The 25222-nt window shown below is 46.9% G+C and overlaps 1 protein-coding gene across 8 annotated transcripts in view; it reads right to left on the reverse strand.

Moving 5' to 3' along the window:
- Window positions 1–25222, reverse strand: part of LOC148025199 (uncharacterized) — a 268949-nt gene that overhangs the window by 99230 nt on the left and 144497 nt on the right. For 5 of the 8 annotated variants that reach the window (XM_087695002.1, XM_087695001.1, XM_087695000.1 and 2 more), the window contains one exon: window positions 9462–9649. The exons of 1 other annotated variant lie outside the window; for it this stretch is intronic. In XM_087695002.1, coding sequence (XP_087551128.1) covers window positions 9462–9649 — 188 coding nt within the window. Of the gene's footprint in view, window positions 1–9461; window positions 9650–19937; window positions 20004–25222 lie in introns of all 8 variants that reach the window. 2 more of the 8 variants (XM_087695004.1, XM_087695007.1) reach the window with 1 other exon arrangement.

Consider the following 25222-nt stretch of genomic DNA (forward strand, 5'->3'; position numbering starts at 1 on the left):
GTCTGTTGGAGCTGCGCGCAGGGCAGATGCAGAACAGAGGTGGCTCGAGTGCGGTCAGGACTGCACGTTGCAAGCAGAAGCTGAGCTCAGAGCTGAGCTCTGATACCAAATGTCAGATGGGAGAGGATCGAGGTGCAGCTGAAGTGCAGTAGACAGTGTGAGAGTGAGAGACAGAGTTGAGCACGACACCCAATGCAATAGTACTGAATAGAGTGTTAGCTGAAAGTACAAATGATAACCCTTATACCTTAGGGTTATAAGGGGCTGTTCACACCCGAACACAGTAAGTGCCCGTAAGTGTGCACCACAAGCACATACAAAATAGTACACATAATCTGGGGGAAAAAACCTCTTCCACGAGACAAATTTGAAGCATTTCGCGATGCTTTGAATTTGACGCCCTTTGGTGGCGGATGATCCTTGTACACTTGATCACTCTTCACTCCAGGGGGGTTTGTTGGGTATCTCACACGCCTTACTTACGCCTACGCTCATATGGGAGTGTGCGGGTGATCACTAGGACACTGGGGCACTTTTTACTCTCGGTAGGAGAGGTTTTTTCCCCCAGATTATGTGTACTATTTTGTATGTGCTTGTGGTGCACACTTACGGGCACTTACTGTGTTCGGGTGTGAACAGCCCCTTATAACCCTAAGGTATAAGGGTTATCATTTGTACTTTCAGCTAACACTCTATTCAGTACTATTGCATTGGGTGTCGTGCTCAACTCTGTCTCTCACTCTCACACTGTCTACTGCACTTCAGCTGCACCTCGATCCTCTCCCATCTGACATCCTCCACCGTGTAAACAAGCATTCCCCACCCCCGCCTTCTAGGGCCAAACTTTGGGATTGACTTCACTCCACACTGCGCATCAGCACATCGTAGATAGTGGAGGCTGTTCTAATGGGTAAAGGGATCTTCCTAGTATACGACTCACCTCTGCAGACGCAGCACGTGAGCTACTAGCTAGCTCACCCTATGCCTCCACAAGGGGGGATATCCATATGGTTCCCTGGTACAGTGCCTTCACAGTGGAGGCATTTGCACTCCACAATAGTTTTCTTAGACACTCGGTCATCCTACTCTTCCCCGAATTGGTGATAGAGTATCGTCAGCTTGTGGAAGACTTTGGATGGCTCTTCAGCACTGTCCTTCCCCCCCTTTCGTGGACGCAGTGACAGCCGTAGGAGTCCCAAAGGTACGGGTGGCAGTGAAATAGACCAAGAATATACCATAGTTCCTCGAGATTGAGGCAAGCAGACACTCCTTCAAGTAGTAGGTCATTGTGACTGGGCGGCCAGGGCAGTGTTTGCGCTACCATGACTTTGGGCAATCCCTTAGACACAGCCACGGCAGCAGGGAGCAGGAGGGCGAGCGTCGCCCCCTCAGTAGAGCCCCTCCCCCCCCCCCCCCCAAACCCTAGTTCACACCCTCCCTCCCCTAGAGCTACTAGCTCACCCCCACACCTGCCGTGTGCCTCAGACCACCCCACCATCCCTCGATCCTCCCCCTCCCAACCATCACCCCCTCTGACCAGCCCCCCTGCTGATCTTCACCTAGCACAGGTGACCCTCCTCCCACCCATTCCCCCCCCCTCCCACAAGAGGTGAGGAGCCCTATACGCCGACATCCTCTATCCAACGGCAGTCTAGCTCTCCTTCCCTCCCCCACACAGCCACCAGTTTATCCGTCCATGCTGCCCATCACACTTTCTCGAGACAGACGCAGCTGCTACCATAGGAGTTTTTTCGCAGTGGGCCGCTGTGGTCTTACCTTAGAGTGGCGGAGCGCGGAGTGTTCCCACTACCCCTAGAGGTGGAAATCTTCGTGGTACACAAGTCTAGGAGCGGCAAGGTCCATCTAATAGCACCATCGGATGGACCAAACTACGCCTTCTTCCTTCAGACCTTTCACACAAGAGACTGGATGACGTCTCAAATAGAGGAGAAGGTGAAGAGCCAGGTCGCAGACCACATCTCCCAGTGGATGGGAGAAGGTGGATTGGCACTTTTCTCCTAGCACTGGCCAGGTTGCATGATGGACATTAACTGGTGGGCTAGAGCCAAGGTCCCTCATCTGAGCATTATCTTTCGAGCCCCCCCGTAGTGGAGAGCGCCGATGGATGTAATCGAGTGGCCCCTGGCACAGGCGGCCTGTTTCTACCAGTCTACGGAGTCTCGCCTCTTAGTATGGTTGATAGATGCTCTGGTGGTACCACCAGGCACACCCATCACCCCCATGGTCCGCCGAGGGCTACCATGGGAAAATGGAGTTCACCATCCAGGCCGGTAGCGAAGCATATATGCATGCCTCTTGGTTTCTCTTCTTCGTCAGTAGCTTCCACACTGAATAGATATTTGTTCGGTCAGTCACAGGTCTCCCTATGAATTTACACCTTGCATCCTCCAATGTGAATAGCCTCCACTATAGTGGGGCACGTGGTTCCAGGAAGTTGATTGTTCGGCAGGAGCTGCAGCTTGCCCTTGCCGGAAAGATGGACATCCTACTTCTATAGGAGCACAAGCTCACTCCCGCCTAGGCCCATTAGGTAGGGAAGGTACTTACGAGCAGTTCACACACTTATTGGGAGCACGCCATTGGTGCCCACGGCAAGAGTGGAGGTGTATGCATCTCTATTGGCCCGAGTCTCACTACCTGTGTACGAGACCACGGGATGATAGTGGCAATAAGGGTTCTATGGATCAGATTGGATATTGGGGACTCGTGCCTTGGAGTCCTCAATGTCTATGCCCTTACTAAGGTTAGGGCACGCAGTAGGTTGTAGGTGGAGATTGCGGCAGGACTCCCAGAGGTGGACTCCTAGATCGTTGGAGGAGACTTCAACAACCTGGATGCTTTAGAGGACCAGGAGGGCAGAGGCAGAAACAACCAGGGCATGGCTGTGGAGGAGCAGGAGACATGGGAGGTCTTTCTACTAGCAATAGGAGCACGCGATGCCTCGAGAAACCCTGCCTTCCACAGGAGGGAGAGGTCGCTGGACTTCTCTTGGAGATACAGGTAGCTAGGTGGAGTCCTGCTGGAGCGGTTGGACAGGTTCTATGTGGGAGAGTGGGGAGGCTCTCGTGGAGGCCAAATTTGACAGTTGGCGGCTACCACATTGTCCGATCATTGCCCGGTTCTCCTGACACTTGATCCCCCAGCATCTGCCTTAGACACACGATCCGGTCGAATCCTTCACTCGATCTATAGGAAGGAGGAGGTGACGAGACAAATTGAGCAGATTTGGACCAGAGAGTGGGACAGATGGGATTGAATCTTAGAGAAGATTGCAGAGGTCCTAGCCGAGTCAAGCATTATTTGCCAAGAGGCAGCCATACAGACTAGGCAACAGAGCTAGGAGGAGAAGAGAGCACTCCAGTGGGACCTTGCAGCCATGCAGAGATTATTACAAGGGAGACCAGGGGATCCCACCCTCCACGCATAGGAGGTGCGCGCACGAGCAGTCATTGTTGGCCTAGAGGACAGGCGCTTGGAGTTCTCTTGCCGCACCTCAATAGCCTTCTGGGCGTGGAAGGGGGACACGTTGTGCAGGGAGTTTTTCTAAGTGCACCAGCTTCGCACCTCAAGACATTAGACACGCAGTCTTCGAGATTAGTATGGAAGGACGCTTTAGCCCAGACGAGTTGATGGAGATTGCTACCGACTACTACAAACGCCTTTTCGAGCAAGAGACAGTCTCAGCTAGAGGATAACGATGTAGAAAGCAGATCTGGGATCACATCGTGCCCCTCCTCACAGAGGAGATGGGACGCTCCCTCCTAGTCCCCCTTCATAGAGAACGAACTAGAGGAGGCTTTCCATACACAGGACGGGCAGAAATGCCTGAGAGAGGATGGCCTCTCTAATGCCTTCTTCACTACCTAGTGGGAGGTGGAGAAGGACCCCCTACTGATGGCCTTCTAGGAGATTTTCACTTCAGGAGAGATGCCAATGAGTCTTTTGGAAGGCCTTCTCTGTCTTCTCCCCAAAGGGAGGGACCGGTTGGAGCTTTCCCAGTGGAGACCAATCACCTTATTGTCAGTGGACGATGAGGGTCTCGCAACGATGATTGGTAGGCGACTACGCCCCATGCTTCCAGACATCATTCATGACACACAGATAGGCTTTGTCCAAGATAGGAGCATCCTAGACAATGTATTCACCTTCTGTGAGGCGACAGAGTGGGCTCAGCACAATTGGCAAAGATTGGCCGTACTAGTCCTGGATTTCGAGAAAGCTTATGAGAGGATGGAGTGGGATTTTCTAATGGGTGCCCATGGTGAGGTTGGGTTTCCCCTAGGCTTGGATTCGCAGAGTCTCTGCACTTTACAGATCGGCCACTAGCAGGATTCTCATAGGAGGTAGGCGAGGGGAGGAGTTTCGGTTCGAGAGATTGGTCTGGCAAGGCTGCCCCCTAGCCCCGTACCTATTCCTACTTTTTGCAAAGGTGATGCCTCACTTGCTCAAGTCACGTGTGTGCGGATTACGCGGCCTCCGACTTCTAGAGTGAGAAGAGTCTGAGTTGTTAGACTCAGAGTATGCAAATGATACAACACTCTAGATAGAGGACGATGAGTTGATGCTAGAGAGAGTGAGGTTGGCTCTTGAGGTGTTTTGTTTTGCAGCGGGAGCGAAAATCAACTAGTGAAAGTCGATTGGTTTCCTCATAGACCCGAACTCTAGCACGGAGTGGGGCGTCCACCTGGGATTTAGATGGGTGAGCACAAGGCAGACTGTCCATTACCTAGGGTTCCAAGTGGGACTTAACATCACTCCTGCGCAACAATTTCTTCCAATACTCCATTCTATTCGGAGGAAGCTGACCTATTGGAGCACGGCTTGCCTCTCACTTGCAGGCTGAGCCTGGTACATCGCCTCGTGTTGGTGCTTCTCATCCTACGTAGTGCAGCTTCTCTGCCTAGTGCGGAACTTCCTTTGGTTCGGGTCGGACGGCTCCATGGATTCCAAGGCCAAGCTGGTGTGGGCAACCATACGGCATCGGTTAGAGAGAGGGATTGGGATCGTCGACCCAGAGTATTAGTGTATGGCCCTCTTCGACAAGCTAGTTGTCCGCGGCCTCACACTAGGAGGACAGACTGGGAAGGTTCTATTGCAGGAGAGTCTTCAGGATTGTAGATCGAGACTTGACGGTGAGTGGAGGCTGTTCCTGAGATGGATCTTCACGTCGCCCCCAAATCGATCCCCCAGGTCACCTTTCCTACGCAGTTTGCTCTGCGTGTAGCAAGACCTCTGTAAGGCCCTAATCCAGAGCCCCCCAGGTTGCCAGGAAGAGATAGACCGTCAGCCGGTGATTTTGGAACCCCCAAGTCAGAGATCCGGAAGGAGCACAGATTGGCGAGCACCCCCACATCTAGTGGGCTGGTTGGGAGGCCGGCCTGACACGTACCATCAGGACATGGCGGGAGGTGTACAGAAGGGTGGACGAGGAGGTGCTGCAGCGAGTATCAGGATGCCAGAGAGGAGTGGAGTTGAGGAGAAGGGAGATAGACGTAGCAATATCTCAGGAGTGGCTTACTCCCCCAATACGAGAGTCAATAGAGTCCGAGGAGGTGTGGGCCGCTAGGTTCTCACCAGCAGGTATCCCCCTACAGGTTGCAAGTAGAATGGGTGGCACTCCACCTAGGACCTTCTTCATCGTACAGGAGGGGGGACGTCTTGCCCTTGACAGTGGACAGCAGGATGATGGAATGGTTGTTCTTTCATGGAGGAGGATTTGGGTAATTGGCCTTTAGGGGAAGATATGGCTATTGGACCCTTATGTCTTCTGGAAGGAGCTTAAGGAGTGGCGCCTCTGGATCTAAGAGGGCAGGCCACTTGATGAGCTAGAGTGGGATCTGGGAGAGTGGCTATGGCCGGCCACTACGGCCGCCAAGAAGCCACCAAGGTTTCTGGAGTACACTACCAGGATTGACAGACACGTACTGATGTAGGAGGATATGGATTGGGCGCCGTCACGTAGCAGGCACTGGGCGGAGCACAGGATCAGGGAGCCTTTCCGACGGACCTTCTGGTGCCGCCTATGGGATAGCTAGAGGCCGAGGAGGGTATCGTATTTCTTATGGCTGGTGGCACATGGAGGCTTGGCGGTGGAAAGTTGGCTTGCCCAGATGAAGAAGGAGGAAGGTTGTAAGCACTACACACAGTAGCCTTTGGAAACCCCAAAGCATTGCCTTTGGTTGTGTGAGGTGGCGCAGCTCGTGTGGAGAGGAGCATGCCGCATCCTTCGCCTTATAGCACCCAGGGGGCCTTTGATGTATCTCATGGGGAACTTTCTGCTGGCAGGCAGTCAACCAGGGCCGTTACCTTCTGTATGAGGCCGGGATGCAAGACACGATATTCTTTATCGAGATAGGGTCGTGCGGAGGGGTCGGTTTGGAGGCTCTACCCATCCGCCAGGTACTGGAGTCCACAGCACACCGCTCTGAGGTATGGGAGATCATAGGGAGTCTTATTGGTTGGCATATCTGGAAGGCACGGTGTCAAGAGACTTTCGACAGAGAGAGACTTTCAGTACAAGCGACCTTAGCATAGGGAGTGTTACTGGTTGGCATATCTAGAAGGCGCGGTGTCAAGAGGCTTTCGGCAGAGAGAGACTTTCAGTACAAGCGACCGTAGCATAGGGAGTGTTACTGGTTGGCATATCTAGAAGGCGCAGTGTTAAGAGGCTTTCGACAGAGAGAGACTTTCAGTACAGGTGACCTTAGCAGAGCTCTGGATCTCCATCACCAACTCCCTCCGCGGCTGATGGATCTCCGTTGTAATCAGTTTTTTAAGTAACATAATCAATCACATTTTACTTGCAAAAAAGAAATGAACCTCAAAACAAATTTTGGTTGCTATTCCAAAGTATACAAGCCTTGTTCCTATTGCAGGAGGCCAAGTGAGGCTCCACCAACACCTCACCAAGGGTTCTCAAAACCAAAGGAACAAGTCACCAAAGATGTGAAGGAAAATCAGCCACCTCCACCCAAATTGGGCATGCTTGTCTAAGTACCTCCTGAAACTCAGCCATAGGCCTCCATGGGACCATATGTACTAGCTGACCATCCATGAACAAAGGAATACGTTGCATAATGTGAGCACGCACTTCTGGGAATGAAAAAGGACCTCAAAAAACCCCTTGGGTCCATCGTAGATCTCTTCAACGAGAGGGGCCTGCACTTGCCCTAAAGCATCATCTTGACACACCTCAACACTGATAAGCATGGACTGCAGCCAAGCACGAATCCTAGTAATCAAAGGAGTCCTTTCCGTAAAATAATCAAAGGAGTCCTTCCTATAAAATAAAAGATGGCTACCCTCTCATCGAAAGCAGCAATCTGTTGTAAGACCAGGTCAGTTCCCATGACAGCAACCACATGTTCCCCTTCTGGTAAAGAGCTCACTTTACCCTCATTGGTATGAACATAATCCAACTTAAGATTGTTGGCAGTGGCCTGCATAAACTGAAGAGACCCATCAGTCTATGAGCATGAAGCATGAACCTCTTGTTGAGGCGAATGCAGGGCACATAAAACCAATTCATCAACCGACATCTTACAACGTTTACCCATCTCATCCCCATCCATCAACTGCCTAGAATCTTCAGCCAACAAGTCACCATCCGATTCCGCCAAATCTTTGTCATCCCCATGCCCTATATGCTGATCGAGAAAGGCCATATCAATACCATTAGACACCTGCAGATTTGCCATAACAGAACTTTATGCTGATTACAAGCTTTGTTCTCACCCCTGACTGGCTGTCTCAAATCTGAACAGAATCTGTCTCCTTATTCAGGTCCTGTGTGTATACTGCACCTGTTATGCAGTCAGACTGTGAAGGACTGCACCTGTGCAACTTATGCAACAAAACCCTCACGATGTGCCTTCAATCCCTTTGCGCAGGTCGTGAATCTCGAAGTGAGCAGTCTTTTCAGTTCTTTGCCATCTCCTTCCAGAGTTCGCGATAGGACAGAGCACATCTCCTCTCTGTGCTGTATGTCAAAGGCACCTCACAGGCCCGCAGGTATACAGTGCACCATGGACAGCATTTCAAATCCAGCTAGAAAGCGTTTGATGAAAGGTGATTCTGCAATCATGAAATAGAGACTCCGCATCACGCAGGAACCCGATTACAGAATTCACAACCAAAGACTCTCTCTCCGCCCCTCTGTAAAGAAGTTTGAATTAATGAATTGAATTATTTACAAAGGGCCTTCTGGCCAACCAATAATGAAGACTCACTTCCCCATTCACTAGATAGTAGAATGGCCTCTAGCTGCGTAAGTGCACAAGATCGTCAAATTATATTCCTGTTTGACAAAGCGAGAAGAATAAGAAGGGAACCCCAGGTGGAAGCGTTAGCATAAGTTTGGCATGGAGAAGGGTTCCCAATTTACACCATGGATGACAAATAGCTGTAGTTAAGGATAGAAAATGTTGTTACTGCATGAATTAATGTCAGGTGAACATACTTAGGAAAACCAGGAACGCCTAAATTTATTCACTCAGAGGTATTTGTATCCAAGAGTACCAACATGAGATTCTCACGACAAGGTTCCCACCTCCTAGAACTAGCAAATAGTTTTTGAGATGTCATGGCCTTGAAAACATCTCGCACACATAGAATGAGAATCTCTACAGAAGGGTCTTGAGATGGTAGCCCCTTTTTTCGGCCAGTATAATAGGCAGGGGCAATTAGGATAAAGGAACCCTTGCATTGAAAGTATCAGCATAAGTGGGCTGTGGCCTGCCAAGCAGGCAATAGTAGCTCTCTCCCTCTATCTCAAGACAGAGTAACACTCCTTTCTGTGCAAGACTGACATATAGGCCATGAAGGTAGCTAGAGCAAAGTATCTGTATCATGAAACAGCTTCTTTGTGGAGTCAAGCAGCAGACAAAGTAAGCAGGAACTCTTTCAAACCACAAGCCCATGGACTCTAAGCAAGGTGAGACATCTGAGGAGGATTGATGACTCTATAGCAGAGTCACCCCACGAGGTGAGGTGGGACATGTGACCACTATTAACTGCTTTAATGGGTTTTCACCATAGCGCCACATATTAAAGCTCATTTCTATCATTATTACCTGTTACAGTTCGACAGCAAGACATTTCAAGGCCATAGAGCAGCAACATACCATGATCTCAAAGATGCTTGTGTTTGTAAAGAGTAGATGGAAGAGATAAGGTGACTCACAGCACATGAAGCCTTTCTAGAAACTTGAGATTCATGTACCTTCCATCTAAGGATTCTATATATATGTTGACATTACAGACCACCAGAATGCATTAGACATTCTATCTAAAGACTGGCCAGCCTCAATGATGTTCAGCCCTACATTTATTCCATTGATCGTTTGGGATTTCTGTAATGTATCTTATGATGTTTATCAATGAGGCCTTCAGTAAAATTTCTTTGTGGGAAACTGAAAGCAGTGTTGGCATGAGTGAAAGACCTTGTCTTTCCAGTGATCCAGTAACATTTTGTTTGTGGAATGTATGCTATTGATGTGACGCTATCGATTATATTGTTGAATGTGTCTAAGCAATGCCCTTCGTGGCTCCATAGTTTCACAGATCCATCATAAGAACCAGTAATCAGCAACTTTCCATCTTTGTCATAAGCAGCTGCACTTATTGCTCCCTAGAAAGTTTAATAGCAATGTCCTTCAAAAACTTAAGACAAGAATCATTCCAAAATAAATGTACATATGCTTGAAATGAAAAACCACCTTCACTTAGATAGTATGCAAATAAGGTTTTAATAAGACACTTGAAATGCTGCAACTAAAAATGTTAGGAAGCATATAACTGGTTACTGCTGCAATCCAAATAGGATAAGGGCTAAGGAGGTGGTCCATATTATAGGAACTTAGAGATAATAGGTTCTATATCATGTATAGATTTGTGGCACATGGAGGCTTTAGAAATCAAAAACTAGGGATAAGAGGTTCTAAATTATGTTCAGCTTTGTGACACATACTCCGCCCAAGTCTCAAGCTTGGGACATAGCCTTGCACACCGAGTGTACACATTCCCTTGAAACATGATTTGTATCTAGCCAATGTATTGTGCATCATTGAATTGATATAGATCAAAACATGCTATCCATTTGGCGAGCCGTGAACCAATGTTTCAACTTTCTCTCATTGCATACCTTCTCTCCTTTAAAGGGCTTATTTGGGTGGGACTATGAAGCTTAGCTAGTCAACATTGCATCTCTTTGAGGTGCACTTGTAGAGTTGCCAAAATTGATGAGTCCACATCCAACTTGAAGGAAGAAGAGCCTTTGGGACAATGCCCATGCGTGTGCTAAAGATTGAGAGAAATCAAAGACACCCTCCATGGGTCGGGGTTCATGTCACAACACAATTAAAAACAAATTGTATTCTTTCTATGAATTTGTTTTCTCTATAATAACTAGATATCTAGAAAAGTGCATTAGAGCTAGCCAGTGATGAGCAGTCACAGGTTATGATGGATCTACACAAGGGTTTAGAAAGAAAGATAGTCCACACTTCCACTTTGCCTATGACGAGAGCTGAAGCATATTAGGGTTAGACTTGCACACAAAAAGGACTCCCACACAAAAAGAAAGGGGAAGAGGAAGGAGAAGTTCCTAAAATTTAGGGGATTTCTATATTTTAGGTCCCTAAAATTTAGAAGTTTTTCGGATTGGCCTTAAAATGCTAGTCCTAAGAAATAGGAGTGACATTCTAAAAATAGTAAGTTTGTGTTTTAACAATACTTGCTAAATTTGGTTGTTTTTATTCTTGATAGTTCTTATCCTAAAAGCAAGGCCATGGAAAAAAGACAAGTATTAGGACACTTGGCACACAAGCTTTCAAGAATCTCACCACTTGTCACACCTCATGACATGTGGTTAGACACTTGTGCTACTCCACTTCCCCTCTTTGCAAAAAGTTTATCTTTCTCTTAAGAAGAGCTTATTTCCTCTCATTCTATATTTATTGTAAATCCATGTACAACAGTTGAAGATAGTCTAAAGTTAGTCCCAACCATCTCCATCGTCATTTTTCACTCCACTATCAAATTTGGCTATTTCCCTCCATTTTTCAAGACAACAAATTTTTATAACACATTCTTTTTAAGCTCTTTTGCATTACAATATAAAAAAGAAAGCCATATTGATAAATTGTTAATCAACAAATAAAAAAGATTGGTTTTCTTTCTTTCTACTCTTTTATTGTACAGCTCATGCATGTGATACATGTGTGCATGTTCATCGTTTGCATGATCTTATGAGAATCATAAATACTTTCTCATTTTTAGGTTGATTGTAATTGAGCTCATTTTCTAAGGAACTTGGGTTGAGTAAAAATACATTCCTTTGGGGTGTCATATTTAGATTCTTTATTTCTATTTTCTCTAACTGTTGAGTCTTGAAAAAAAGCTAATATTCTAATTGCAAGCATACTATGTTGTCTATGCACTTAGACTTTACTTGCAACAAGAACCTTAAATGAAAGCATATCATGAGAAGCCATGGTGGTGGTGAAAAGGAGTAGCAATATCGAGAAGGTACATATACATAGAGTGCATGTGGTCATAATTGGCCAACTAAGGTCTTTTTCATTGTTGGTAGTTTAATATCATACAATGTGGAGGCATCAAGGATGATAGGCTTTTTGACATATTGCGATTTCTTCAATTTCTTTGCCATACATGTAGTTCACTTGTGGCTCTTGTATTTTACGTTCATAGTAATTAACACAATTTCCCTCGACAAGAGAAAGACCGTGTGTGTGTGTCCTTAGAGAGAGAGAGAGAGAGAGAGAGAGAGAGAGAGAGAGAGACTACCTTTTACGAAAAAAAAAAAAGAGAGAGAGAGACTCACTGCTCTCCAAGCGAAGGATTTCTAATGGTGGTTGTTTCTTTTGTCAGACGTTGGTTGAAACCCCTTGCCATCGGTTCCTTACTTGTCGGTTGCGATGAAGCTTTGGTCACTACTATCAGCCACTTAGTTCTGGGTGTTTGGGCTATTAATACTTTCAAAGGAATAGGTGGACCCAGTCCTGTATGGACCATCTGAAAGTGCTCTTTCGTTTCTTACCCTTCTAGGGTTGTTGGCATATATTTACCACAAGGAATGCATTCGTCTTCGATGCTTCAGCGGGTGTGCACAGTCATATAGCCTGCTTGAAAGGGCTTCTTCATTGGTGGCTAGACTTGATTAACAGTTAACAGATATTCTCCCTTGATAGGATGTGCTTGCTTAGCACATTGTAGTTTCTCTTACCTCCCTCTATTCACTCTGCTTCCTTTACACCTTCACTGTGATATCTTAGATTTTATGCATGATGGCCTAAAGCCATCCTATACCTTGTAACCATGTAATCTTGTACTGTTTTTTGTTATTTATACAATTACCTTTTATGAGAGAGAGAGAGAGAGAGAGAGAGAGAGAGAGAGAGTGTGTGTGTGTGTGTGTGTGTGTGTGACCAATGCACAAGGGATAGTAACTTAGAGAGAAAGAGCAATATGTATATACTTTTCATTGCTGTTATGGCAAGCTATGGGCAAAACAAAACTATATTTGATGCAGATATTGGCAGGCTATGGGCAAAACAGAATTGTATTTAATGCAGACAAGGATGGTGGCTTTTTGGCTGACAAGGCTGTTGGACAGTCCTTTTGGTTGTACAAGCCTTTAGCTATTTTCGGAAAAAAGGGAGGCCTTTCGTTTAAAAATAGGGCGGAGATTCATTGAATCGACCCGTAAACGTGTTGGCCCGTTGATAACGCAACAAAGGCGGTTGTACAATGGCATCTGCGTGTAGCCCAACCTACGCCTGTCCTGGTGTCTTGGTGATTCAACTTCGCACAACTGTCGTCAGCACAGGCCCGTCTGCTCTCCTGAAAGCCTGAAAGTGACGCCTCCTGACCTGCGAGCTGGCAGTAATTCATTAACTGGCAAACGTCGTCCTGACCGGCCGAACGTAACGGGCCACCTAGGCACAAGCTGCCCCCCTCGACATGCACACACGCCTGTCGTTTCTTGCATGGCACCAATGTCGTGACTTTAGTCGCCTCATAGCCCCGACAAGCCACCAACAGAGCAATGCACGAACATCCCCAACCTTGCTCTCTTTTTTTTTCGTAAACCAACCTTGCTCTCTCTTTTTTTTTCGTAAAAGGTAATTGTATTAATTACGAAAAAAAGTACAAGATAACTTGATTACAAGAAACATGACGCCAATTCCAGGCCATCATGTGAAAAGGGGCTAATTGCTACGAGTTACAAAGTTATGGCAAGGGGGCAGATGAAATTGCCATAAGCCAGGTACGGAAGTCCTCCCTAGAGAGCAAATCAGAATGTCGGAGAAGATCCAACTGCCAATACAAAAGGCCCTTAAGCCTTGCAATATGTCGCTGAACATTATAGGTGGAGTCAAAGAGAAAAGCATTCCTAATGGTCCAGTTATGCCAACAGCCCCAATATCGGAGAAAATGATACATGAGTTTCATATGTGGCTGTGCAGGAGTGGGGTATTTGGGCTGTCCGAAAACCCAATCAAATGGGCGCAGGGTGAATCCAACCGCTCCTTGCCAAATAGCCGACAAAAAGGACCAGACTTTTTTTGCGACGGGGCAAGAAATAAATCTGTGGCGGGCTGATTCCACAGCAGTGGTGCAAAAGAAGCAGTTGCCATTGGAGATTCGTCGCTTGGAAAGAGCTGACGCAAGCGGAAGACCACCAATCATCACTCTCCAAAGAAAGACTTTACATTTGAAGGGGGTCTTGTTCAACCAGCCTTCCATCACAGTTGCCCTCCACCAAGACCGGGGCTTTCGCAAACCCCATAAAGCATTGGATTTGTTAACTAACCATTGTTGATCTTTGATCAGAATATGATAAACTTGATTAGCAGAAGCTTTGCTTAAAGTCAGCCGGCCTTGTAGGTCCCAATCCTGCCAGGGATGATCTGAAGCAAGGTCAGGAAAGGGTTGTCTGCTCTGGAGCATCCGCAAAAGCTGTTCCCATAACGGCCTATATCCCCGCGGGATCCTGTAAAGCCTCCTAGCTGTACGAAAAGATATAAGTACATTGCGACTAGCAAGGGTGGCATCCGCAACCGAAGACAAGCCCAAACGAGCCATCCGGTTGAATTGTGGTCTAAGCTCATTTTTGCCCTCCCATACAAGTAAACGCGAGACTGCCAATAATTCCAATTGAAAAGAATTCATAGCCACGCGATCCTCCGCTGGATGCCATTGAGCCTTTATAAGGACCCGTTTCCAGGAACATACCAAATGATTAAGCAGCGACGAAGAAGAACTGGAGAACCTCGAATCAGCATTAAGAACATGCCACCAAGAAGTCTGGATTTGGGTATTGCCATGTAGAAGCCCATGGCTCTCAAGAAAATAACGGGCTATATCGACCCATGGATGATGATCCAAACACATGGCACGGAAGAGAGACCAGCGGAGTGCCTGCATGTGAGTTTGGGCGTCTAAGATAGCTCCGCCACCCATGCGTTTGGGGGTGCAGGCATGCGACCAAGAAATCCAGGAAATACCTGCATGCAATGAGTCCTTCTTCCATAGCATGAAGCGAATAGACTGAGTAAGCGCATTGAGAGTCATAGTAGTCCAGGGCAATAGTGGCAGAAAATATGTCAACATTGGCAACATAATTGTCTGGGCCACTTTGAGACGAATATGGAAGGGCCAGGCTTGAGATTTCCAATACATAAACTTAGCCTCCATTTTCTGAGAGATCCACTGCAGAAGCTGCTTTGGTGGAACGTCAACACCCAAAGGGTACCCAAGGTGCCTGACAATGGAGCCACGAGGAATAACCCGACCCTGCCAGTCCAAGGACTGCAAATCCGACTCCGTGCAGCTAAGAATGGCTGATTTGAGCGCATTGATGCGAAGGCCGGAGGCTTGACCAAAGATGCCCCAAACATCCAATGCGCGCTTGAGGTTGTCCTTGTCCGCACGCAAAATCATAAAAGTATCATCCGCCAGGGATTGGCTAATGAAGTGCTGTCCTGAAGGAAGCGACAGACCGGCCAACTGAGAAGAGGCTACCATATGGGATAACATGGAAAGAACTGGATGTGTCGCGAGGGCAAAGAATAGCGGGCTCAAAGGGCATCCTTGTCTGACAGAGCGGGCAAGTACAAACGGCTCGGTAACACCTCCGTTCAGCATGACTCGCGAAGACGCTGCCGCGCTAATGGTGTAGATAAGACGAGACATCCGGGGACCAAAGCCCATAGCCGACATAAGTTCAGCAACGAAAGACCAATCCAGATAGTCAAAAGCCTTTTCCAGGTCCAGTTGAATCAGTACTACCTCCTGGTTCGAATGCCGTGCATAATCAATAGCTAGTTGAGCATTCAATACATTGTGCAGAATATTTCGGCCCTTAATGAAACCATACTGTAAAGGATGCACAATGGCCGGGAGATGCTTGTGAAGTCGATTCGCCATTATTTTGGAAAAGATTTTGTACATTGAGCCCATCAAGGAAATGGGCCGCCACTGTGTCAACCTAGATGGCGAGGGGACTTTTGGAAGTAGTTTAATAAGGCCTTCTTTCCATGAGGCAGGCATGATCCCGGTTTGCCACACCTGCTGAAACAAAGCCTGCAATGGTTTCGCCAGTTGGGTAGCAAAAGCTTCAAAGAACTCATTGGTGAGGCCATCCCAACCCGGGCTTTTATCCTTGGGCAAATGTAACAAGACATCCATAACCTCTGCCCCACAAACATCGGACTCCATAAGAGCTTGCACGTCCTGCGGTAGCTGATTGCGGACCAGGTCATAAAAACCCGAACGGGCCTGGGCGATTTGATCTGAAGGTGGCGAAGTGGTGCCGAGAAGGTCACGGAAATAATTCCTGCACATATGCACAATAGTCTGCGGGTCCATGATAAGGTGACCTTCTGCATCCTCGAGTCTGGTCATATTCTCCCTAGCAGGAGAGGCGTGAAGAGCTCGGAAGAACTTATGGGTTTGACATGCATTATCGTGCAACGTATCTGTCAGATGTCGCAGTTTGGCCTGCTGATATGATTGCAATTGAAATTCTTTAAGAAGATCCGCCACCCGCATGGCCAGCGCTAGCAGAAACGCATCATCCGGAGAGTCCACCAGCAGGGAACGAACCAAAGTCAGTATGTCCTCGGCTGCCTTGCGACGCTGCCGAGAAAGCGACGCATGGTGGATCCCATACTGCCGAGCAACCCGCTGCACATTAGAAAGCAATCGTTTAAAGGCCGCAGTGCCCTGAGAAGCGAAGTCAAAGAGAAATCTGTCAATCAATTGCTGCATATAGCCCTGAAAGATTGCATGCTTCAGGTAAGACGAATTGAAACGCAAAGGGAGTCTCCCCAGAAATTGCTTGAACGGGGCAATGGGTTGTGCAAGCAGCTCCAGCTGCAGCGGGAAATGGTCGGACAAGGCATATTGCTGCAACACCTTGATTTCGAGCATCTCAGGAAGAAAATCATCATTCTGCATGATATATATACGATCCAATCTCGACCATGTTGTTGCATACTGGGCAGAATGGAAAGTAAACCCTGTAGCAGACGGGTGTAGCCAGGACCAAAGGTCTTGCTTAAGAACGTGAAGAGCCAACGCCTGCCACATACGACTTTCCGGCGTATCCATCACCAAATGTTGCGACGTGGACTGGGAAGAATCCACACACATATTGAAATCCCCCATGAAGAAGCCCCGTCTGCCAAGTGACAAGGAGGTCTGCAAAGTCTGCCAAAGCGCCCGACGAGAGACGGAATCATTCGGAGCATAGAGGCCAAGTAGCCATAAGATTTCCCCTTCGAATATAATTTCAATCACCAAAAAACGGCCATGAACATCATTTTTAATTAGAACAGGCTAATATTTGTCATGGACAATCATGAGCACACCCGAATAATGCATGGGCTGTGACCCAGCATAAAACAATCTAAAACCATGGCAATCTACCACTTTTCCGGCTTCATCGTGACTCTTGTGCTCAACAGCGCACAGGACATCCCACTGATTTTCATGCAATACAGTCCACATAGCATGTTGCTTGTGCCGAGAACAAATTCCCCGCACATTCCACGTGGCGATTTTCATGTATACTCAAAACAAAATTAGGTACGAGGCACTGCTTGCCTCGCTTTGACCTTGTCAGCGAGAATGTCCAGAACTCCCTCGTCCAAGAAGTCCGCCAACACTGCAAAAGAGTTCTGCGGACCAGATTTGGAAGTAGACGGCATATCTGCTGGCTTTGAGATGGAACGGGGATAGCGACGGTCCCAGGGGGTAATGACATTACCTCTGGTATCAAATGCCAGCTTAGCACAGGGCCCCTTTGAACGATCCGAATACATTTTCCTGGCGGGCTGATGAAGGGGGGCAGAGGAAATCATAGCAGGGGCCGAGCGCTCAGAAGACTGCATTTCCTTCCTGCGCATGTATGTACGCATGGAATCTTGTGATGTAGTAGACGCGTTGTTCTCCATGGCCGCAGCAACCCTGTTGCCTTTTTTTGCACGTACTTCCACCCAATTAGTGGCGGTGGAATCCAGACCCGCAACTTGTTGTTTACCTTTGGCCAAAGCTTGGGGCTGATGGGTAGCATTCAGCGATGGGGCATCACACACCATATCTTCCATGGGCGGCACAGCATGGCCATCCTGGGAAGTGTGTTGCTGTTCCGGGCATTCGGCCATAAAGTGCCCCAACTGTCCACAGGAGAAGCAGTGCCCTGCAAAATTGCCCCATTTCAAACGAAAGTGTAATGGGTGCATGCCAGAGAAATTGAGGCGTAACCAGGCAGGCCTTTTTCGTGCAGTGTCCCAGAGCATACACAAGCGGTTGCGATTGACAGCCCGGAGACTGGGAGGGACCAGAACAGTGCCCACAGCGGCCATAGCATCCTTCAATAATGGCCAATAAACAGCCGGACAGTTTTCCACCTCGACCCAGACCGGGCATTCACGTTGCAGCAGACGCTGGAAATCTGCCATTGGACGCCATGGAACCACATGAACCAACCGGCGATCAAAAAACAAAGGCAGTTTAGACAGGAGAGCAGCACGGTGCGTTTCTGATTTCAGCAGGACCTCAAAAAAACCCCGGGAGCCAACAAAAATCTCTTCAACACATTCCCCTTGTAACAGATGTTGCAACCACTGGCGGATACGGGAAATCAACGGCATTCGCCCAGTGAAGAAGAGTATGACAGCGCGATCATAGAATACCGAAAAGGAGCGTAAGACAGTTTTTGGGTCCACTGTGGCATCCAGCACATCATGAGGTGCAGAGTCAGCGAAGGCTTCCTGATTATGTTGAACATAATCGCCAAGCAAGGTGTTTGCAAATTCCAGCAAATGTTCCCAGTCCACTTCCTGAGAGTCCACCGAATCCGAGGCAACCTGAGCATAGGACCGATCCTGAGGAATGCCTATCTCTTCCGAAGCATGCTTGGTACGTTTACCCGCCGGCTGGATGTCGGGACCAGGGGGCAGCTCTTCGTTGCACGGAACCATATCCTCAGGTTCCTCCGCATCAGAATCCGGGCCCAGTGCGGCCACTGTTTGATCTATGAAATCAAGATCCAAACCAGCCATCGTATCTGATGAGTTGATCTCGAGGGAGGACTGACCCTCTCTTTTGCCGGCTCTCTCGCTTTTCCTTTTTTTCTGTACAAAGGTGCTGTCCCGGGGTGTGCTTGGCAAGGAGAGCTAATGAAAATTGAGATTTACCTGTCACCGTGTAGGAGCAGACAGGCTGGGGTGCGGGGCACGCCGGCCACGGGCGCCAGATGCTGGCGACGGCAGGGCGGGGCACTCAGGCAACGGGCGCCAGGCAGGCAGCGGCAGGGCGGGGCACGCAGGCAACGGGCGCCAGATGCTGGCGACGGCGGCGGGGCCTGCAGGCGATGGCGGCGGGGGCTGTAAGCGAGGGCGACAGGGCATAGGCGACGAGGGCTGCAGGCGAGGGGGCACAGGGGACTGTGGCACAGGCGACGGGGGCACTAGCGACAGGGGCTGCAGGCGAGGGCGACGGGGCGTGGCGGACAGGGCGGCGACGAGCCGGTCCCGCAGGCGATGTCGATGGCTGCAGGAGACGACGGGCTGCCCAGGACGAGCAGGCGAAGCAGTCGCGGCCGCAGTCAGGTCGCAGACGGGGTCGCCATCGCTAACGCCGTCCTGTTGCGCGCCATCGAATTCTTCTCTCTAACACACTCTCTCTCTCTCTCTCTCTCTCTCTCTCTCAACCTTGCTCTCTCTCTCTCTCTCTCTCTCTCTCTCTCTCTCTCTCTCTCAACATCATTTACTCTCTCCCCCTCTCCCCAACACCCTTTTTTCATCTCCTCGATTTCATCTCATACTTTGTCCTTGTGACATCTTATTCCACCACATTATGAGAGTATGTTCATTCTTACAGTAGATGTGAAATTAGCATGAATGTTACATTAGTATTAATATTGTCTTTGCGACATTTTATTCCACCACATTAATGCACATTAGAAGTAAATTTAGCATGAATTTTCACATTAACGTTAACGTGAGTATTAAACTTAACATTAACGTAAAACATAAAAACAATAGACATTGACATTAATGCACGTTTAAGAGTAGATTAAACCGACATTACATGTAGAATTGACATTAATGGTCACTCTAACATGATCATTTCTATTAAATTTTACATTAGCAATAACAAAAAAAAAGTAAACTTCTAATGGTCACACTAACATTATCATTACTACTAAATTTTAAATTAGCGATTTAAAAAAAGTAAACTTCTAATGTTCTCCCGATTGCTAATCATACTTTGCTATGCCTCAAACCCACAACTCCTTGGGTTCCAATCTTTGACACCACCAAACAAACTTGCACATTCATTATCCCATACACATCTTGAAGATAAATACTAAACAAGAAACATACCTTGTACACCACTTGCAACATGTGCCCGAATGCATGCCCCGCTTGCTAGTACCATCCCATATGCCCCTATTTGAGATTAAACATACATGAAAGTTTTGGACCATCATGATCCTATGAGCAAAGAGTGGTTTTGTGTACGTCATTGTATCCCACATCAAATAGCATGTCATTGTATCTTGCATCAAATAGCATGTTGACACTACTACCTATGAAACATTCTCCTAAGATGTAACTTGCATATGATACAAACAATATCCACGACAAAGAACATAAAGGGTATGAATATCATACTCATCTTTCAACCGTCAAGTCGAATAGGCTCAATGACAAACTTGGGAGCTAGTAGTATATCCGGTCACCAAGAGTTGGTGTCACATACCACAAGCCCACACTATTCTAATGTGTAGATAGGTTGGCATATAGGTGAAGAGTTCAAGAGTAGTAATCATGCAATGATGTACACAACAGAGCCTAAAGTCCTAAAAATATGACTCAATTGCCTTGACCCCAAAGTGCCTTTAGTGCTTTTGCACTAGGTCACTTCATGACCGCTTTGTCCAATGCTACTGGCACCCATCTAGATGTCCACGACACCAAGGAGGATGAATAGACACACTATAGCAAAGGATGGATATTCGTGTCTCTAAGTGGCCCATGGAGAGTGTGAATGTGCACCATAATCAAATGATGGATATTCCTATATCTCACTGGTTGTAAGTATAGGTCCAAGAGGAATAAGGGGGATATCCAACAAAGTTATCTTAGTATAGACAAGTTGTTTACTTGTAGATACCTTGCAATAGAGGTCTAGGAGGCATGAGGGGGATATCTAATAGAACTATCCTAGGATAGGCAAGTATGCTCACTCATGGTTACATGGGAGGTAGAGTGTGGGAGTAGCATTCTCAACAATGGAGTACCAAGGTACAAAATGGCATGCAGTTGTGTGTAAGATGAAAGCATTGTTCATGACAAACATTTTTGGTAGAAGATACAAAAACCTCCAACTTAAAAGTTTTGGAGGGATTTTTGAATCAAATTAAGATTTTTTATAAACCTTCTTTGAATTTTGAAGGTTCTTTTTTAAAATTTTTAAAATTTACTTTACATTAAACCTCGATTTTTCATGAATATTGGAGGATGAAAGTCCAAGCAAAGACACCTAAATACGAATGATCTAAGTTAACATGTGAAAATCAAAATGAACTTTGAGATGACATGATTGATCCTAAGCCTATACGTGACATTGAATGAATGGAACCTAAAGTTGATGTAAGTTTAGTGTCTAATCCTTTGCTGCTTAAAGCACATGGAAGAGAACCTAATTACTCGTATGAAGAGTCAAGGATGGGAAGGAATTGAGAATGGTTAGCACCAAAAACATATGAAATGGAAGGTAATAATAAGAATACATAAAGATACACTTTTGCCTCTACAGTCTCCTATATTAACGAATACTGTTACTCATCATGATCCTTGTGGGGACTAAAAAACGTATCTTCTACAATAGGACCAACAAAGGGGGGTTTGGATCGTACAAATCAATATAATTATATAAGCTCGACATCCGGCATAGCTGAGATAAAGGTCCAACGGATATCCACTCAACATTTGGTAAAGTATAGAACGATGAGGGGGAGGATGCATTGTCCTCTTCATTGAGATCATAATAACACCTCGGACCCTTCAATGAAGGAGAAGCCCAAGAAGACACTATAGGTCATCAAGGAAGAGGTGTCTGAGACATTGTGAATGGGTTATGTGTTGCTCGGCTAATTCATATAGATCAAGCCATCATGATAGCCATAGGATACTCTTTAGAAGAGCAATGGCTCTCATATGATGTGAAGGTATGCCAAGGATTGCACAGAGAGCACAGAATGTGGAAACGTGACTGAAACGCAATAACTCTGAAAAAAACACAAAAATGCCAAAATCAGAGAGGAGGATCTAATGAATGATTGAATGAATCCTGAATAGTGAAGAAAATGACATAGATGAGATGCTCTAGGCTTGGAAATGTCCAACAATAGTACCAAATCTGGAGTAGGAGTAGAGGGTGATGTCACATAGTAGCCAAGGGCCAATCTGGGTGGACTATCACTAAATATATGACAAAGGTGTAGAACATGCAGATCTGCTGATGACGATAACATGCAGATCACAAGATGATTTCCCAGCTGTAAATCAGGTTGCCAGTTCTGGAAACAGGTTGCTTGCTGTTTAGGGAGTAGATGAAGTCCTGACACCTGCAGCAGAGCAAAAGAAGATTCCGATTGCAGCAGATGAGGTCATGGATGCTGGCAGCAGTCAAGCACAGCTAATGATGACATGCGGCAGCTAATGGAAACAGGAGTTGTCCATGAACAGGCTGACAGCAGCTTAGTGCTGATGTAGAAGGCTAGCACAAGGGCAGCACCCTCAAATCGTGTGAATGAGTGTAGAAGATTTTGGTAACAATCGTGGTGGCAAAAGGATAAATAGGAAATCTGAAGAAAATGGATTGACTCATGAATGATAGGGAATGTCGAGCTAGAACATGCATTACATGCTGATTGGTCCCTTAAACAGCCCCAAAGCATGCTTGATTAATGTAGAAACCTTAAAAGAGATTCAAGAGAGTTAAAACAAGGAGAGGTTCTAGATTGTTGACGATCCAAACTTTCTATTACTAGACATGTTGCCCTACATTCAGGCTCAATCTCATTTTTGCAGATTCCACGTGATAGAGCTTTGCTGTCCACACCCGGTTCGTGGAGGATATCTCAGCTGGAGCTGCCCATCATCATCCATCATAGGTGCATGCTGTCCAGCCATTCCACACTGTTCGTATTCATCTCTCACTGTGTTGCTGTCAGCCAGGTGATTGTTGCCGATCACTCCACTACTGTCATACAGCCTGCCACATCAGCCCTACTACTGTGTTTCCAGTTCCAACTGCCGCCCAGCTGTCAAAGTCACTTCTCTAGCGGTAGCCATCATCTCAGTTGCCTGTGTTTGCTGTCTTCTCTCTCCTAACAACTCCATTTTCAGCATACTCTCTCTTCTGCCTGTCTGGCATAAGATCTGATTGTCTTAGTTGCGTTTGGTGGTGTTGGACACCTTCAGCGGCTGCCATCTGTGTTTTGGGATCCATTCAATAGTACAACACACTCTCCAACTCAGTCAGTATCTCTGCCTCAGTCCTTAAGACATGAGAGTTCGAGGTTCAATAGTCATTCAATGCATGATTTGTTTGTTGCATGAGCATTGTATATTCAGTAGTCATTCAGTGTGTTAATTGTCTTTGAGTTACCCTAACCCTAACTATGTTTTGTGTTCAATTTGTGCTTTGTCATACGATTGTCTTGTGTTTTCTATGTTAAGAGCATTCCTTCACATGGTATTAGAGCTAAGTACTCTCTGAGAAACATGGGCCTTGATTTGAAAGCTCCTCTTATAGAAGCTAGAACCATATAAGGGAAGATGACTTCGAACACATCTTCACCATGATGCTCTCGAGCCTAGCATATTGAGATTCTGTTAGGTTAGGGTTCAACAACATGCCCATACTCACACACACTCACTATGAATAAGTGAATAGCAAGAGAGAAGAGAGTGCTAGAAGATCACATCCACTATGCGAGAAGGAATGAAAGTACAATCTCTAAGGTACTAAGTACTAGACGCACTCATGGGTGATCATACAGGGAAACAAATCCTTCAACTAAAAGGTAAAAAGTACCCATGAGATAAGGGAGCATTCACACTAGAACTTAGGAGGAACATGATAAGCGTAACAAACCCCCCTTGAGTGAATGATGTAAACATATATAAGGAATAGGTAGGTCAACCCCAAAATAGTATCAAGGCAAGAGCCTTACAAAAGGCTTTGAGCTTCTCTCTAGAGAGCGCTTTCATAAACACATCTACCAAGTTATCCTGAGTAGGGACCTAAACCAAGTCAATCTCCCCTACATAGAGCTTCTCTCTGACATAATGATAATGCGCCTCAGTATTCTTATAGCGAGAGAATGAAAAATTGGGTTCCTTGCAACTGCCATGGCACTCTGACTATTAGTGTATATAGGAGTGGGTGACTATTGTCTCACACTAAGATTCTCGACCAAAAGGCATTTGAGCATTACACATTCCAATGTAGCTGTAAATGCTGCCATGTATTTAGCTTCATAGCTGGATGTGGCCATTGTAGACTACTTCTTTCTTAACCAAGAAATGCATGAATCGCCAAGCATGAAACAATTGCCACTAGTAGACACCCTCGTGTCAAAACAACCAACCTAGCCACTATCTGTAAATGCATGTAAGTAAAGAGTAATGTCTTCAGGATAGAAAAGGCCCAATGTTTGAGTGCCTTTGCAATAACGAAAGGCAAGTTTAACTGCTTGTCAATGTGTAGTACTAGTGCTGTGCATAAAGCATACCAACTAAGAGACCCTAAAGTGAATATCTAGCCCCTATTTACACGGGCTTTAGTGGCTTGAATCAGGACTCTGGTTTCCATTAAATGTGTTATTTCTTTTTAGAGTGTTGTAGCTAGTTCGCCTGCAGCCCGTCGCCCCCGCCTGTACCCCTGCCTACCATTGCCCCCTCCGCCATACCATGCGCCCCCCTCCCCCCCCTCCCCCCCTCCCCCCGTGCGCGTTCTCCTACCTCATCTACCTTGAGATAACACCACCTCTTTGAAAATGAGAACAAAACCTCTTTGAAAATAAGACGCCGGCGCATTCTCCGAGTACCCCCCAGTCCTGTGCGGATGAAACTTGTGAGTTAGTGGAGAGCTCGCCCTATGCCTCCACGAAGGGGGTCATCTACATGGTTCCCTCATATAGCGGCTTTACTGTGGAGTCATTTGCACTCCACAACAAACTTCTCAGACACCCACTTACTTTAATTTTCCCCAAAATGGTGGTAGAGTACCACCAATTAGTGGAGGACTTTGGACGAATCTTCGGCATAGTTCTCCCTACCTCCTTTGTGAAGGTAGTGACAGCTGCAGCAGTCCCAAAGGTACGCGTAGCCGTGAAAGCCACAAAGCGTATCCCAAAGTTCCTGGAGTTTGAGGCAGGACGTCACTCATTTAGGCAGCAGGTCATTGTGACTGGGCAACTAGGGCAATGCTTGCGCTGCCACGACTTTGGGCATTAGGCAGCAGATTGTATGCGCTTCGAAGCCAAGGCGGCTCTGCTGACAGGCCCGCAGGTGGATGTTGACAGCTTCACACGGGTCCAAAGACGACAAAGAGGGCGACGGCAGGGGAGCCGCAGCCAGCTTCTCAGACACAA

Source organism: Lygodium microphyllum, chromosome 15 (genome assembly GCF_053477565.2).
Source record: "Lygodium microphyllum isolate KBCC chromosome 15, Lygodium_microphyllum_v1.1.10, whole genome shotgun sequence".
NCBI classification, from domain to species: domain Eukaryota; kingdom Viridiplantae; phylum Streptophyta; class Polypodiopsida; order Schizaeales; family Lygodiaceae; genus Lygodium; species Lygodium microphyllum.